At 43.7% G+C, this 15,885-nt stretch overlaps 1 protein-coding gene across 3 annotated transcripts in view; it reads left to right on the plus strand.

Annotated features, from left to right (window-relative positions):
* LOC105207662 overlaps positions 1-15,885 on the plus strand; it is a 25,836-nt gene continuing 9,951 nt past the window's right edge. Inside the window, exons 1-3 of one of the 3 annotated variants that reach the window (XM_026132303.2) lie at positions 1-142; positions 405-587; positions 713-960. In XM_026132303.2, the coding sequence (XP_025988088.2) occupies positions 930-960 (31 nt within the window). In that variant the 5' untranslated portion in view covers positions 1-142; positions 405-587; positions 713-929. Of the gene's footprint in view, positions 143-404; positions 961-15,347; positions 15,650-15,885 lie in introns of those variants that run through there. The other 2 variants (XM_039457560.1, XM_026132304.2) reach the window with 2 other exon arrangements.

Consider the following 15,885-nt stretch of genomic DNA (forward strand, 5'->3'; position numbering starts at 1 on the left):
CTTCAACATGCGCCAAATTAAAATTTATACGCGTAAAGTTGTTAAAATCTTTTTGTTGGAGACGTTCCATATACAGAAAAAGTATATGGTAGTAGTAAAAGAAAAAGAAGTTAACCTCAAGTGACAGATTCACAAGCCGAAAGTAAGTGAATTTTTAACTTTTGATTTTCTCATAAATCCTATCCCACCTAACCTATCCAAGTTTCTTTGGTACTTTTATTTTACAAAAGGATTGTGATCTGTCAAAAATCAATTCGATCATTAAATTATTCTGTAATGCATCGGGGATCCTTTTACATAAAAATGTCTAAGAGAGAGAAAGAGAGAGAGATTCACATAATTCCAATCGCAACGTTATTTATTTACTCTCGATTTATCGAACATTCGTTATGTCGCTATTTCAGAAGGGGGCGCGAGAAGCGGGAGAGACGGACGGAAAATTAATTCGAACATTAGGCAGGAAAATTAAGGAGCCGTGCGACAAAGGATTCTCGGCGGGATGACTCTCGTACTACACGACGTTATTCATCCCGTGTACATCCGCGGCGTCATTAACGCTCTTCCGCGAATATAGCGGTGCACACCAAGTGTGTCGTCTGTGTATATTGTATATATTGCCAAGCGGCGAAATTAAGATTAACGAGGAAAGTATTTCTGCGCCGCGAAGGAGTTCCCTACTCTCCTAACGACGGAAATGACGAACTTTTCGCAGGATAATGAGATCGCGCGAGGTGGCCGCTCGATCGACGATCGGATCTTCCGTTCGATCGAAATAATATCCGGAAGGATAACTCATCGTCGAACGACACCTGGATTCGCATAATTCGATACAATCAGAAACAGAGATACTCGAGATTTATGGCAGCGACGTCTGATTTCGTATCCATTTTGCAAGAGCGGCTCATCGAGAAGAAAAGAAGAGGGAGGTTATGGTGATGCAATTTAAAAGAATGATATTCGGTACGTTATTTCAAATATTTTTGTTTAGTATTCATACGGATTAATTTTTCTATGGCAAACTCGAACACTAAGAAAAAATAATTGTTAACCTAACCTGACCGATTTTTTCAACTTGATTAATTACTCCAATTTAAATTTTTATGTATTTAAGAGAAATTTTTTACGTATTCTCTTCAAGAGTGCAAAAACGTGACTTATTTTGGAAATTTCTTTAAAGAAAATAGCTGTGCTATTATTTTTATACATTTATTTGTACGCATTTATAAATATCTTCAAATTTCGTAAGATTAAATGTTTATTAGTTTGTTATCTAAATTTATAAATACATTTCTCAAATTGGCTTACATGATTTCTCAAAAAATTTTTCATAAACCACCAAAGCTGTCGACTTCAACTTTTGCATATAGTAAAATACATGTCTATAGATTAGTTTATATGAAAAATATTAAAAATGCAAATTATTAAAATGGATGATTTTAAAAAACAAGCATCAATTTTTTAACAAAATTGATTGATTAAATTTAACATATATGTATATGGAAAAATAATTAATCTATAGACATTGCAATAATCCTAGTTCAATAAACAGACATGTATTTTATATACATATATGTAAGAGTTGAAATCCATAACTTTAGTACTTTCTAAGGAAAAATGTTAGCCGACTTGAAAAATGCGTTTATTTTTAAATAAATAAATACTTGAATGAAAGAAATTTTTAACAAAGTTGAAAATTTTAATTAATACTTTTTCAGTGTAATAAACTCATAAGCATGTAATCTCACACATTTTGTATTTATACAGTCTTCCATTTTGCAAAAGAGAGACTTGTTTAAAAAATGGTTAAATAGTTTCTGAACAAATTCCTTGACCTTTGGCTGTGTGAAAGAAGTTGTTCGACTTTTTCATAGATACATATTTTTTCGTCTGAGGTATGTAACTCTGGCGTTACTCGATATCGTCGCTTCAGTTCACGAATATCAATAGCTCCTCAATGTTCTAGTTTAGGTTTAGGTCATTGAGCAATTACATCCGTAACGTCGCAGCCGATAGATCGCTGAATACGTAATACGTCACGAGTCAGATTACATCGCGAAGATCAAGTAGATTCCGCACGATGTACCAAGCGATCAAATTGTGTCCATATTCACCGTACCGTTCGGCAAATTGGCGCTTAAGACGAGATACATCCCGCGAGATACATCCTCGCTCGGTTTATCGATGGAACCTTATTATCATAAGCTCGATATCCCATCGACCGTATATCGATGGCAAGTTTATTCGCGTACCGTTCCGCGCAAGAGAGTGCTCCAATGCACTCGCAGTATCGTCGTCGCTTTTACTTAATGATAGAGTGACGTGTTACTTGAAAATATCGCGCTGGTGCGATCCGCGCGACACTTTTGCTTTTACGGTTCTCTGCGTCGTTAAGGAAAACGAAGCTGTTTCGCTATAATAAATTTCGCTTTATAAAGCTATAAAGTCGAAACTGTCGCGAGAGAAGAGGTAAAGAGACGTAAAGCGACTCCTAGACGCTCAATATTATTGCACAGTATTATTGATCTGGATGCTGTATTAATCTATTAACTCCCTACGCATTTTTATGTTTTAGATCTTTATAACTTCTAAATCAAAATTTTTAGGTCGCAATTGGTATATGTTGAGATGAAAAGAGTTGCTCTTTCCGAAAATCTAGTCGGCGATGAGCTAGTGGATATTTGGAAAAAAGATATAAAGATTGAAAGCGGAAGCGAAAGAAGCGAGAGACTTTTCTCTTTTGTTGAAGTATTGTTTTTACGCAGGAATGCATTTTTCTTTTAATTTTTTTTTCTTTTACATAGATACATTTTTTAGAGAGTTGAAAAAAGGTTGAAATTAAAGCTTGCGTCTCAAAAATAACTAGTTAAAATTGAAAATTATCGACTTTTTAACTGTATTTAACTTTTTAAGTAGTTACCACATCGATATTTAGTAACCTTTTGGCAACCATGTAGTAACCGCAATTGATTACTATTATTGCATATGTTTGGGGTTAATATTAACATAATCACTAATTGGTTATATAAATCAAACATTTGATTGAAATGATTTAAGCAAAGCCCGATTATCATTACCAAATTTATTTTTTTTTCGATACAGAAGTCGTTTAAAGTGTCAGACAAAAAGTCATCTTGTTTCTTCGCGGAATCGTGGCGGCGTGACTTTGATTATCGCAAATTCGCATCGAGGGGATGGCTCACACATACCGGAACCGACGCTGCGCGATGCATCGCATACCGTCTATCCGCCTGTCCATCCCTTCATCGATGCACGCGCACGCGAAACGATTAAAGTTTTACAAGTATCGATTCCACCGCGGCGTTAACGTTGACAGACAGAGGGATCGTCAAAGAGCATAATAATTACTGCGAGCCCGTAGAGAAGAGGCTCAACCCTTTGTTCTATAGTCATTTTACGAAAAGGGGCCGCCCGCGCGGGGGATGCCGCGAAGGGGTCGCTCACGGTTGGAGAGCATCCGTTTCAACCGCACCATTATGTAATTGATCCGAGTCTTTCCTACGAACGCGACCGTACGCTTCGAACGAATCTTCCCTCTATGACTTTGAGAGCGTCGAGAGAAGGGAAGAGGGAGAGACGTGATTTTAGATATTTTGAGATAACAGCGAAATAAAAAGGTCTCCCCGTATCGATCGCTAAAGAAGAAAGTATGAAAGAGGAATTTTTTTCTCTTTTTTTTTTTCAATTTTAGTTATCGGTTCGATTAATTTTCGTGTAGATTTTTGTAGCATTGCTTAAACTTGTGTAGAACTTTTTGTCGCCAGGTTTTGCATTCTTTTACGAAGGTATACGACGGAAAACAAGAAGTGCAGAGGCATCCTTGACATTTGTACTGAAAAAAACAATTTGTTGAAAGACTAAAATATTTCATACGTCCAACTAAATATTGAGTTGATTTAATTCCCAATTAAAAAATTTGAACGGTTGACATGAATGCGCTGTATCTCTTTTTATACAACTAAACAATCGAGTCAACGCTTAGTTGCTCGTATCGAACTAAATATTTTAGTTCTTAAACAAATTTTGTTTTTTCTGTGTACGTCGATAGGCACACGTAAGATTGAACTCTCGGTAACTTAATCAATTACTTTTCGCATTGATGTTTGACCGAGGGGGGGGGAGGAGGAGGGAGGGGGCGGGTATTATTTAGAAAATCCGCTCGTTACAAAGATCTTTTTGCGCACTCGCGCAAGGGGAAGGGGAGATCGCGTTGCATCGGGACGCGCGATGCGCAGATTTCCGAATTCGCCGCGGTGAGTCGTAATTAACAGAGGCCGATGCGTGTAACGACGGGCACAATTAGAAAATGGTATACAGCGCGGATTCCTGCCCTCTTTTCTCCCTGTTCTCCCCCCCTCCCGCCACCCTCGTCGCACCGATGATGCAGCGCGATTAATGCGCGGCCCTCCATTATTCATTTTCGTTTATATATTCGTCGCGGCGGCGGCGGCGGCGGCGGTGTGCAATCCCCGAAAAGACAATCAAACGAGAATTATATCATCAGCCCGCGCGTGAGTTCGTTCTCTTCTCGCGCACGTACATATACGCACGCCGCGTACACGCACGCACACAGCCGCGCGCATCCCGCGACGGTAGATATTTAATTAAAGTTGTTTGCGCGACCAAGTTCGGGAAACTTTGGGGGATAACTTACCGTCCCGGGGAGAAACCCGAAGGAAGGAGGGGGGTGGGGGAAGAGGCCGCGGCGTTTAATTGTCCCCGCATTAAATGCGTCCTTTGAGTTATGCTCGTCATCGTGTCACCGGAAGTCGCTATCGAGCCATGCATCACCCGCGCCCGCGCCCGCAAAATTTATTAATGCCGGCGTCCAATTAATTCTCTCCGCTCCTATTCGGCCGAACGTTCGGCAGATCGTTACGGATAAATATAATATAACATTCCCAATTTTTATACGCGTTTCCCCGTACCGCGATGCGCATTTTGCATCTTACAGAAATTAATTAGAGCCGCTCCCTGCAAATTTCGCATGATTTGATTTCGCTCGTAATTATCGCTGCTCTCTGAAATAAATTTTAGTTTGATTCCATTCTAGTTTGACTTTACATTCAATAAAGTTTGCCATTTTTTTTTTTTAAGTAAATTGTAACTGTGCATCAAGAACCGCACTTGACTCTCATTGGCTTTCTTTAAATATTATACTGTAAACTATGTCTTATTTATTGATTTCTTAATTTAAAAAATTTTATAATATACTTGACGCTTTACTTAATGTTCCACTTTATTGATTACTTGTTCAATTCTTTTTAATTTTCTTTATTTCATTTTAATTTTATTAGCAATTTTAATCTTCGACCCAAGTAAAAAATTTAGACATTTTATCACTGTTAGAAGGAAGTAGGGTAGGCAGAGATTTTTTAATTTTGTAATTTATGGAAGCTTTACAACAACGTTATTCAAGCGTAAAGACTTATATTGGCAATTATTTAATTTTCGATTAAATCTCAAATAAATTCTTACACGTGTTTCACGTGCGAAGGCAAGAGAAAACTGACTTCGGAAGGGTATCATAGTTAGAGGATATAAGAGAGAGAGAGAGGAGGTGGGTGATATAGCCTTGACGATGCTCGCCGTGGCGCGTCCTAGGAGAAACGAGAGGCCACGCGAGATCGCGTAAACGTATTCGTGTCAAAAGCAGCTCCGGTCGAGACCCGAGTTATCCTCCGCGACCCCACTCTGTCATCTCGAACTTACTTCGCCTCCTTTCAGCCATCCGTAGCGCCCTGCGCGCGCGGCTGTTATTTCATACGCGATATTGTACTCCACCTTCCCTCGAATATTCCATCGTGATTCTTTCTGCGCCGCGCCGCGCGTAAAATGTGATTTACGTTATCGAGCGCACGTTTTGAGAGCGGATGGATCTTTATTTCCACCCGAAACAGGCGGGCACAAATTAAATTCGTGTACGAGTATCGCGTATTCTATAGTTCTGTTCTATTCTCTCTCTCTCTCTCTCTCTCTCGCCGTGCGAAAAGACCCTTTTTTTTATAAAAAGAATTCGTTTTACATTTAATCTGTAGAAATTATATTTCATCTGAATTTATTTCAATGACACACAGTTGGAAAAATTTGTGTTAAATTTAACATACATGTATCGCGTATTTCAAACGATTCATTCAAATTTTTGTGTTAATTTAGCACAAGATGAATATGTTGGAAAGTAATATGAATATCACGTAAAAGATTACGATAAAAAAAATGTAATACTTTGACACAATTTGGAAAAAAAATTGTGGAAACATATTTTTATACAGTAAAATTAATCCCTCCCCCTTTGTACAATCCTCTGCAATGTTACTTTTACTTCCTCCGTCTGCAATCTGCGTTTTTTTTCTCCGGTTCAAGTTTTTTTTTCCTATTTTAGGCTCTCGAAAAATCTGGAAAAATGCAGGGTTAACTCTTCAATCATCACTATTGTATTAGAGGAAGGACGGCGATCGTGGAATATTATGATATCTCATTTAATTCGCGTTGATTTTTAAGTTGGTTAGAATCGTGCCGTGTTAATATTTATTATTTTTATTAAGTTATTGTCAAAAAACAAAATGATATTCCACAATTCCCTTCTTTTTTCTACCAGTTTTTTTTTTAATTCAAATATTAAAACTTTTGAAAAAATTGAAGCATGAAATTTTGCTTGTGTTGAAAAGAATTCAAATAACATTTGTATGTTGACACGTACATTTTATTCATTTATCTTAGCATTTACGTTCCAAACTACATTGTTTTCATGTTATTTATTCATTTACTGATGAATTGTGTTATTTTAACACGAAAGAATGTTGCATATCAATTTAACATAAAACGTTTAAACAGCATAATTACATTACGTTAAATTAACATTCGTAATTGCTAAAAGTTTTAGCACAAAAATTGTAACGAGGATCGGTTTAACATAAGCGCAAAATGTTTTTCTACCGTGCAGATTTTCAAGACTATCCCGTGCAAATTGTATTTGCAATCGTAGACGCTGTTGAACCGTCACCGGGAAAACCTCCGCTTCCACGGAAACCGTCGTGCGCGTACGTGGTATTTGAATACTTGACGAATGAATATTAAATCGCAAGGCGTTCGTGTGCGCGCGATGTCTATCGTTCGTACGGTTGCGCTTTAATTCCATTAAAAAAAAAAAAGAAATCTCGCCTGGCACGATGCACTACGAAACCTCAGTCGCGTACTTGGAGGGCGAGTGCAAGCTTGCGGCCGTGAACGTTCCGCGCGTTCTCTCGAAAGCTCGCCGCGATAAAGTCGCTTCTGCCGTTTCCGCGACTTGTTACTTGTTTGATCGCGCCAACATCTTCAAAAGCTCATTGCGCCACGTATGCTTCGACGTCGCGATGCTCCGGATTGTCGCGTTGATACGTTACTTGGTCAACAAAAACGCGAATCTGTATCAAAATCGTGTCAGAATGTACTCTTGAAAAATATTTATCCGTTTTTTTTTTTTTATTAACATCAGATGTAATATTTCGTAGTTTACCATTTCTACAACGTGATATCTAGATCACATCATTCGCAAATCTGATCAATTTTCTCGATATTTTCAAAAGTAGATTCTTCTACTCTCTAAATTGGGATCAGTGTATTGTTCACTGAAGGACAATGAACAGCCCGATTTCGGCCTGTACTTATTATCATATCAATCAGTGATACATGCATTGATTGATATATCCTTTTAGTGATAACTGAATACACTGGTTCTGATCAGTGAAAGTATCCTCCTTTCAAGTGGAATCACTGAAAGACAGCGATTATTTACTGTCTTTCAGTGATTCCACTTGAGAGAAAAATACTTTCACTGATCAGAACCAGTGTATTCAGTTATCACTGAAAGACTATATTAATCAGTGCATGTATCACTGATTGATAATATAATAAGTACATCAGTCCGAAATCGGGCTGTTCATTGTCTGTTAGTATAACACTGCAAATCAATAAGATTCCATTAATTCAGAGAGTAAAATAAAGCGATAAACGCCTGCCCGTTTGATAGCAGCAAAATATAATTTTTGTTATTATCGGGAACGTTAAACGCGATACGCGGAGATAAAAAGTAGTATTCTTTTCGCAGCATCTCTTCTCCTTATTACTTTATCGAGGGTGTCAAGTTGTGGAGATTGCTTCACTCGTGTCTCCCTTAGCTGAAACTACGATAAGAGGTTCATATCGGCAATTTTCAAATAAGTAGATTTTCAAAGATTCCAGTTCGAACGTTTGGTCTGGCGATTATATCATTTCGGCGAACCAGCCGTTCTCGATGTACGGACAAAGCGAAATCTCCGTTCCATTATTCTATCTGGATAAACGCAGTCGTGCGCGCATTCGTGATATTTAAGGATCGCGGTGGTCGGAGCAGCTTCGAGCTCATCGCATCTCTCGCGCCGGAGGGCAAAGCGGATTCGCAGGACGCGTATCCGGCAACCTGTCGGCAACAAGGACCCAATATGGGGAAACGCGCGGTATAGGGCCGGAGGAGGCTTACGACCATCCGCGCGTGTGTCGCGCGCGTATGATACGTGCGTGCGCGTGGGTCGCGTTAAGTGTAGCGTAGCTCTATGATTCTCACCCAGGCTCGCTTCATCCACCCCCGTCCTCCTCCTCCTCCTCCTCCTCTTCCCTCACCCCCCGTGGGGGTGCTCCGGGGCCCCCCTTCCAGTAGTGGCGGCGCCCGCGCGAGCGCGAGCGCGCGTGTGCCCCCTCGCCGCTACCGTTCCCCTCGCCACCCTAAACCGCCCCGTGTCGTCCCCCGACGCCGCACCACGTCGTCGCTGTCACCAGGCTGGCAGTCGCATCGTATCGCAAACAAAAGACGAGCGAGCGCGCGCCACTCATCGCTCGCGCTCGATGCGACAGCGAGTGACGTCCCCGGCACCCTCTGCCTCTCCCCCTCGCTGAGCCCGCGGTTGCGGCCACCCCCCGTAAGACCCCCTCCTCTTTCGCCTTTCTCTCCCGCTTGCTCACCCTCTCTCTCTCCGTTTCTCTCCCTCTCGCGTGACGATTCATCCTCATCGCTCCAATTCGCACCCTTCTACCCGACTCGGATACAGTTGGACGGAGGAGGAGAGACAGGCGCGATCGGAACGACGGATCGACAGAGACGGCCGCAGAGAGACTACCACTCTTCCATCTACTCTGCCTTCCATCCGGTCTCTGTTGTCACCCCCTCGACACCCCCTGCCATCACTGCCATCGCGTCGCTCTACCTCTTCTCTTTCGCGGCTCTCTCTACGGTTCCTGCCTGCCTGCCTGCCTGCCTGCCTGCCTGCCTGCCTGCCTGCCTGCCTGCCTGCCTGCCTGCCTGCCTGCCTGCCTGCCTGCCTGCCGCCTCTGCCCGTCTGTCCCTCAACCCTCCCTCTGGCCTACTCTTCAAGCTTGATTCTCCCGTTTCTCCCCCGGTCCTCTCCTCCTCTATCTCTCTCTTTCACTCTCGTGTCTCTCGCCGTTGCCCCCGTTTTCGCTTGGTTCTCTTACGCCATCCCCTTCCTCCCGTCAAAACCCAAACCATCGGCGACCACTACCATCATCGTAGTCACCCACACGCCACGGCAGGCTCCAGGCAGGCGTACCATACAGCAGAGCTATCTGTTGTTATCACCAGTTATTTGCATCCCTTCGTAGTCGGAGGGGCGGCCGCCGCTCTCTACCTACCATTCTGCCTGCCGCGAGAGAGGATGAGTGGTAGACGGAGACGGGGAAGGAAGAGGCGTGAGAAGCAAGTGGGTGCGGAAATGAGAGAGAAAGAGAGAAAGAGAGAGAGAGAGATCAGGGAGGGAGGGGGGACTTGAAATTCTCGGGAGCTTTACTTCCCGGGAATATTACGCACCCCGCTGCGAGCTCTCACTGCGAGCGCGCGCGACTCGAGTGATTCCTCATCTCTCGCCCTTTTCTCTTAAACCATCTCCTCCTTCTCCTTCCCTCCCTCCCTTCCTCCCCCGCGCGCGCGCCAAGAGCGACAGATGCGCAACAACGAGGATAAATCTCGATTAAACGAGCGCGCGGCTGTCAGCCGATTCGCGCCCGGCTGAGAATCGAGAGCTTCTGGAGGGATGTAAAAACCAAGTGGGAATCGAGTTCGCGAGAGTCTTTCACCTTCAGACTGGACCTTGCGAATTACCCCCTTCGAGTCTTACCCTTTAAATGCGAAGCCCTGTTCGAGCGCGCCGCAACCTCGCCAATTAATTCTCCCATTTCGCCGAGCCCTTCGATCATGATAAACGGGACTTGCAGCGCCACGAGACATGTTCGATACGACGAGGGAGGATTTACGCGAGGAGCGACGAGATTTAGATCGCGTTTAATTAAGAGATTATTCGAGAGTGATCTCGCGTCAAAGAGCCTTTCTAATTTACAAGAGCCTTAGGTCGTTAAATGCACATTATAATGGAATAATACGTCACCTTCGTATTCGAGCGTGGTTCGCTGATCTCGGATTAATTCGCGGGGAAGGGAGGGGGGGGGGTTGGAATGAACTATCGGACTTTCGAGTTCCACGCGACGCCGCCGCGTCCTTGAAAGACAGCGTTAACGGGGAGAAGCGGCCAATGATGTCCCCGATTTTCGCACGCCGTGAGTGACGCGGCAGGAGAGGCGAGAGGGATGCTGGGGCGGAGATAGCAGAGAGATCTAGCTATAACTGCATTGTGCCGGGTACCCATATCGGTGAGATGCGCTCTCAAATTCCGCCTACCGCGACTGGGAAGCGGGGGGGGGGAGTTGAGAGAAAGAAGGGCTAGCGAAAGGGGAAAGGAGGCTGGGCGGTAGCGGAAAGAGGACGGAGGACATAGGAAAGAGCACTGACGAATCGCCGGTGTTTAAAATTCCCGTGAGACTTGGTGGTTTCACGCTTCTCTCCTCATCGTCGGGAGAGAAGACGGCCGATATCGGAGGCCGGCGCTGGGGAATGCGGAAAGGAAGCAGATTGAGGTTGCAGGGGCCGACCGAAAAGGTGTGGTGGTGGCGGCGGCGGTGGCGGCGGTGGTGATGTGGAGAAAGCTGGGAGAAGGGTTGTAGAGTCGGGGACAGATTGCCACGGGGACAAATAAGAGTGTATCCAGTCGCGCCGAACGCGCGACGAGGCGAATTTCGGGTAAATTGTTTCTGCGCTCTCTCTCTCTCTCTCTCTCTATCTTTATCTTTCCCCTCCTTCCACCTTTCCGCCATTTCTCTCGTTCTTCCTCTTCTCGTGCTACCTCCTAGGGTACTCGAGCCCGAAGAGCCAGAAGAGACTCTCGGTGCCTCGGTCGAATCGTCGATTGAAATTTAGGGTGCTCGCTCGCGAAGGACGAGCTGTCTCTCTACCGCGGACTCACGGATCGCTCTCCTTTCCCCTTCTATAGCCTCTTTCTCTCTTGGGAGCAGCGATTTCGAATTGCCGCGCTGCAAGCCGCTCCCAAAGTTCATATCCGTGCGTCTCATCCTTCTCCCCCAATTTACTCACAATCAGACTTATTCATCGTCGAATAAACGATCGTACGTCGGATTGAAAGTGATTCGAAACGTACTTCAGACACAAGCTGTTAAATATAGACTGTCCAATGACTGATCACACGATTGGAAAAGTAATGATTTCGCATGGAAATGATACGATGTCCCAGAATAAATTTTATTGTCATGTAGCTTTATTGTTTAGAAGATTGGTTTCGAAAGTTGGTAATGCCACCCTCTTTTCGTTAAACTCAAACAGACGGAACACTGAAAAATAATTGCAATTACCACAATTCAACTATAATTCATAGTTATTTTTGCTGTCAATTATATATTTATAGATTTTTTTATAATTATGCAAATGATAGTTATTAGTTATTGTTACATTACTACATGAAAAGTAAGCGAATATTAAAAAATAGTTATATTTGCCATAATGATTGCATTTATTACATAAAAATGTTTATTTTACTTTTACCCCATTTACAACTTGATATTTTACTGTATTAATATTTGAAATTAATAATTTAAAATTTTTACAGTTGTGATAAAACTATAAACACAAAGTTCCCAGCAAACACCAAGTTACAGTTATAAAACTCTTGGTTATAATTCCCACTCAACAATATAACTGTTATATAACGAGGGTGTCGTATAACAGTTACATGAAGTTGAATGAGAAATTGTGACTAACAGTTATGCAACTGTAACGTGGTGTTTGCTAGGTTATTACTATTATAACAGTAATAATAATAGAAATGGAGCTTCGAATCATAATTGTTTTACTATTTAATTATAGTCACAAATATCAAACGCTTTTTTTTTAAATGTAACAACGATTTTTTTTTTGCTGAAATGCTAAAAAAATTTATTGGATTGCAGATTTGAAAATACTTGTAAATGTGGATCACCAAAATAGTTATGTGGAACGCTCGAACGTCATGAGCAATGGTCATATGACGCTGCAAAAAGTTTTGATATTCTAACAACCAGTTTGAACGTTCTACATAATTACTTTGATGGTCCAATGACATTAAATTTTTAAACACTTTAGCAAAATTATTCTTTTGATGTATATCTTTTTCAATTTGTAATAACTCCATTTTTATACGCGCATAACTTTATATTCGTGGCAATGCTCCAATCAAGATAAATCGAAACAAAAAATAATATCCGAAATTTGGCAAATCGCGGATTTAACGGCACACACGCGAGAAAGAGAGAAAGAAAGAGAGAGATACAAGTCTGAGAAATTCTTTACATAATTAACGAGCGGAACGTGTCGCGAGTGCGTGCATGGATTTACCCTGTCCTCGCCCGCGACGAAAGGGCGGACGAGAGGGTGCGAAGGGTGCGGAAACGGAGCGCCGACTTGGGCGACGACTGCGACGAGTGGTACGAGCGAGCGCTTTCACGCGTTGCTACCCCTCGTGGCGGACCAATTAGCATCGTTTCACGTACGGTGTGACGTAAGTGGTCATCCAGTCTCCGTGTCGGGTAAAGAGAGCGCGGCTGCGCGCCGCAGGAAAAGTCTCGGTAAATAATAAATGCGCCCAACGCGCCGCGATAAACTTTTGGCTCATTATTTATCTCCCTCCCATTAATCGACCGCTCGCACGTTGCAAAAGAACTAATTATCGCCTTCGAAGGAAAACGCCGGACACTACTGGCGCAATAGTTTACGTGACGCGCCGTTATTTATTAAAATTTACAACCGGTAATAGCAGCTTACATTTTACAACCCCTTTAGAAAAAAAAAATGTTTCTAAGTAACTGATTAACTGCACCAGTAACTGATGATGTTTCATCAATTTTCATTAGTTGATAAAATATCATCAGTTACTGATACAGCTAATTAGCTTCTTGGAACACTTTTTCTTGAAGCTGAAGAGACAAATGTATTCGCGCGCAAAAGAAAAAAAAAATTTGTTGTAGAACATCCTGGGAAAATGCTCTCTTTCTCACAGACATCGCATACAGTGGTTGTACTTCGATCATCTGCGATGGAGCCGACGCGTGTTACATTTGTTCGTGCGTGTATGATTCTCCTACCTATTGAAAAGTACGTCGGTGCATTTCCGTGCACGGGCTTCTCTCTGTCCTATGCGTAACGCACCGATATCCTTCAGCAAATATAAATCCAAGCGTGAAGGGTTGACCGTGATTGATGTTATCGAAATTTAGAACGTTGATGCGCGCGAGAAGTTGGTTTCCTTCTCTCGCGAACATCCTCCGCTTTCTCTTCGTTACATTGTAAGGAAGATTAAACCAGTCTAGTGTAATCTGCGAATGATTTGCCCTGTCTCGCAAAGTTATTTATGCAGCAAATCTTTTTCCTCCGAGCTCTCTGACGACGAGAGAATTAAACTGGACGTGAGATGATTAATAAATTATCTCTTAAAATAAATTAATCCTCGAGTACCGGTACCGTGGATGAATTTTTATCCAGGTACTCATTCGAGTTTTTTGAATACAAAAACTGCACTCTTACGAAAACTACTAGTTTTTGTTATTAAAATTTTGATTTAAAATAACATTTAATAAGGTCTCGTTATATTAAAATAGTGTTACATTGGAAAAAGAGTTTGGTAATAGTTACCAAACGTTAAGTGAAATAATATCAATTATTTGATTAATAATATCAAAAATAATTCTACTTTTCTATTTACGTAGTAAGTATAATCAAATGTTTTAATTAAATTTAATAATACTAAAACATAAATATCTATTTAGTAAAGTAAAATTATTTTTTTAAAAGTATAAAAGAACTTTTAATTATGTCAGTGTGAATTTTCATCCGTAGTAGTATTAACGTAAGAAAAAAATAAGAGTGGCACTTTACGGTTAAGATTTAAGGGAAAAAGAGAGTAGTAGATTTTGTTCCTCGGAAGCTTTTCCCGCAAGACCGTCGCTACGCGAATGCAAAGCAGCGACAAAATAGCGATGGTCAGGAACGTTTCGACAACCTTATCCTACTTGCAAGATGGAGTCCCGGCACTCTCATTGTTTATACTTTATAGGGCGACTCGTCGCGGGGGACTCTCGCGTGTGGCGAGCTGTACGACGCGTAAACGCGAGTTTTTCAATTCCGTCCGGCTTTGGAGAGACGGAGGCATGCCCGATCCGAATCCCTTCGCGGCGACGTATGTAAACACGTATATACTCGTATCGGATACGTATGTACCCTCGTCGAAGAGACGCGCCGCCGGCCGGAGTAGAGAGAAGCGGAGGAACGGTGTGTGACGGGCACCCGCGCCCCGGAGAGAAAGATTCCTCCTCGTCTATATCTGTTTTCCACTTTTTTTTTCCCCGGCGCGGCAGGGCTACTGCGAAAGAGTCGGCGCCTCTTTCTCTCTCTCTCTTTCACCCCCTCGGCGTTACTCTTCCCTCTTCACTTTTTAGTGCCGCGCCGTTCTCCCCCTTCCTCCCTCTCTCGTTGCGCTACTCTTTCTCTATCTGTCTCTATCTTCATCCCGTTTCCATTCTTCGCGCCGCGAACGCCCGCGATCCCACCCTCGCTTCCTCCCCGCGACCCCCTCTTCCGCTCCCACTTCGTCTTTGCCTCGAAATGTGGCATTCAACAGGGCTTCCACGCTGCTTGCGGTGGTGCGGAATCCGCGCCGGTTTGCCGCTACGCGCGCGGCCCGGCGCGGGGGGCGCATCGGGGAAATGATGCGCAGATTGGCCGGATCATCTCAAAACCACCACCCTCCCGCCTCCTAGCCCTCCTCCTTCTCTTCCGCGCGCTACCACCCTCGCCTCCTCTCGCGCGCGCTCTTCCGCTCTCGGCAGCGGCTCCCCGCCGTTACGCGCTCTCGCACCCTCGTCGCCGACGGTCGCCAAGGGATGGAATACAACCCCCACCGCCATCGCCGCCACCGCCGCCGCCGCCGCCGCCGCCGATTCTACCGTCACCGCTGCCGCCGCCGCCACCGCACCACCGCCGAACAACCGTCCCGACTGCCACGCAGCCGTCGACGACGAGTGACTGAGTCCTCCGATTATTATCTCATTTGCCGCCACGGCCAGCGGCACGCGTCCGGACCCACGTCGCGCCGCTACCGCATTTCTCCGACGAGATTCAGGGATCCATAGATCGTCGTCCCGAGGGTGGATCGTCGTTCACGCAGCGGCGCCAACTTCGAGGATCCCGCCGCTGCTCGTCGTCCCCCGGTCGTCACGCGCACAGGTGAGTGCGAGGAACTCTTCGAGGAAAAGTCTCTTTTTTTCCGCCCTTTCGCCGCGTGTCACGTTCGCGAATATTCGCGCGAGATAACACGGAAGAAAAAGCGCTAAAGAACTGAACGCCGAACTTGGAGAGAGCGCGCGCGAGAGATTTGGAACTTTTCGCATGCCTTTCCGCGCGCGCGGTCGTTGGATCGTTTCGAAACCGAGACATGGTCTTCGGCGCGATTTATTGTTCGC

This window comes from Solenopsis invicta, chromosome 14, assembly GCF_016802725.1.
Source record: "Solenopsis invicta isolate M01_SB chromosome 14, UNIL_Sinv_3.0, whole genome shotgun sequence".
NCBI lineage: Eukaryota > Metazoa > Arthropoda > Insecta > Hymenoptera > Formicidae > Solenopsis > Solenopsis invicta.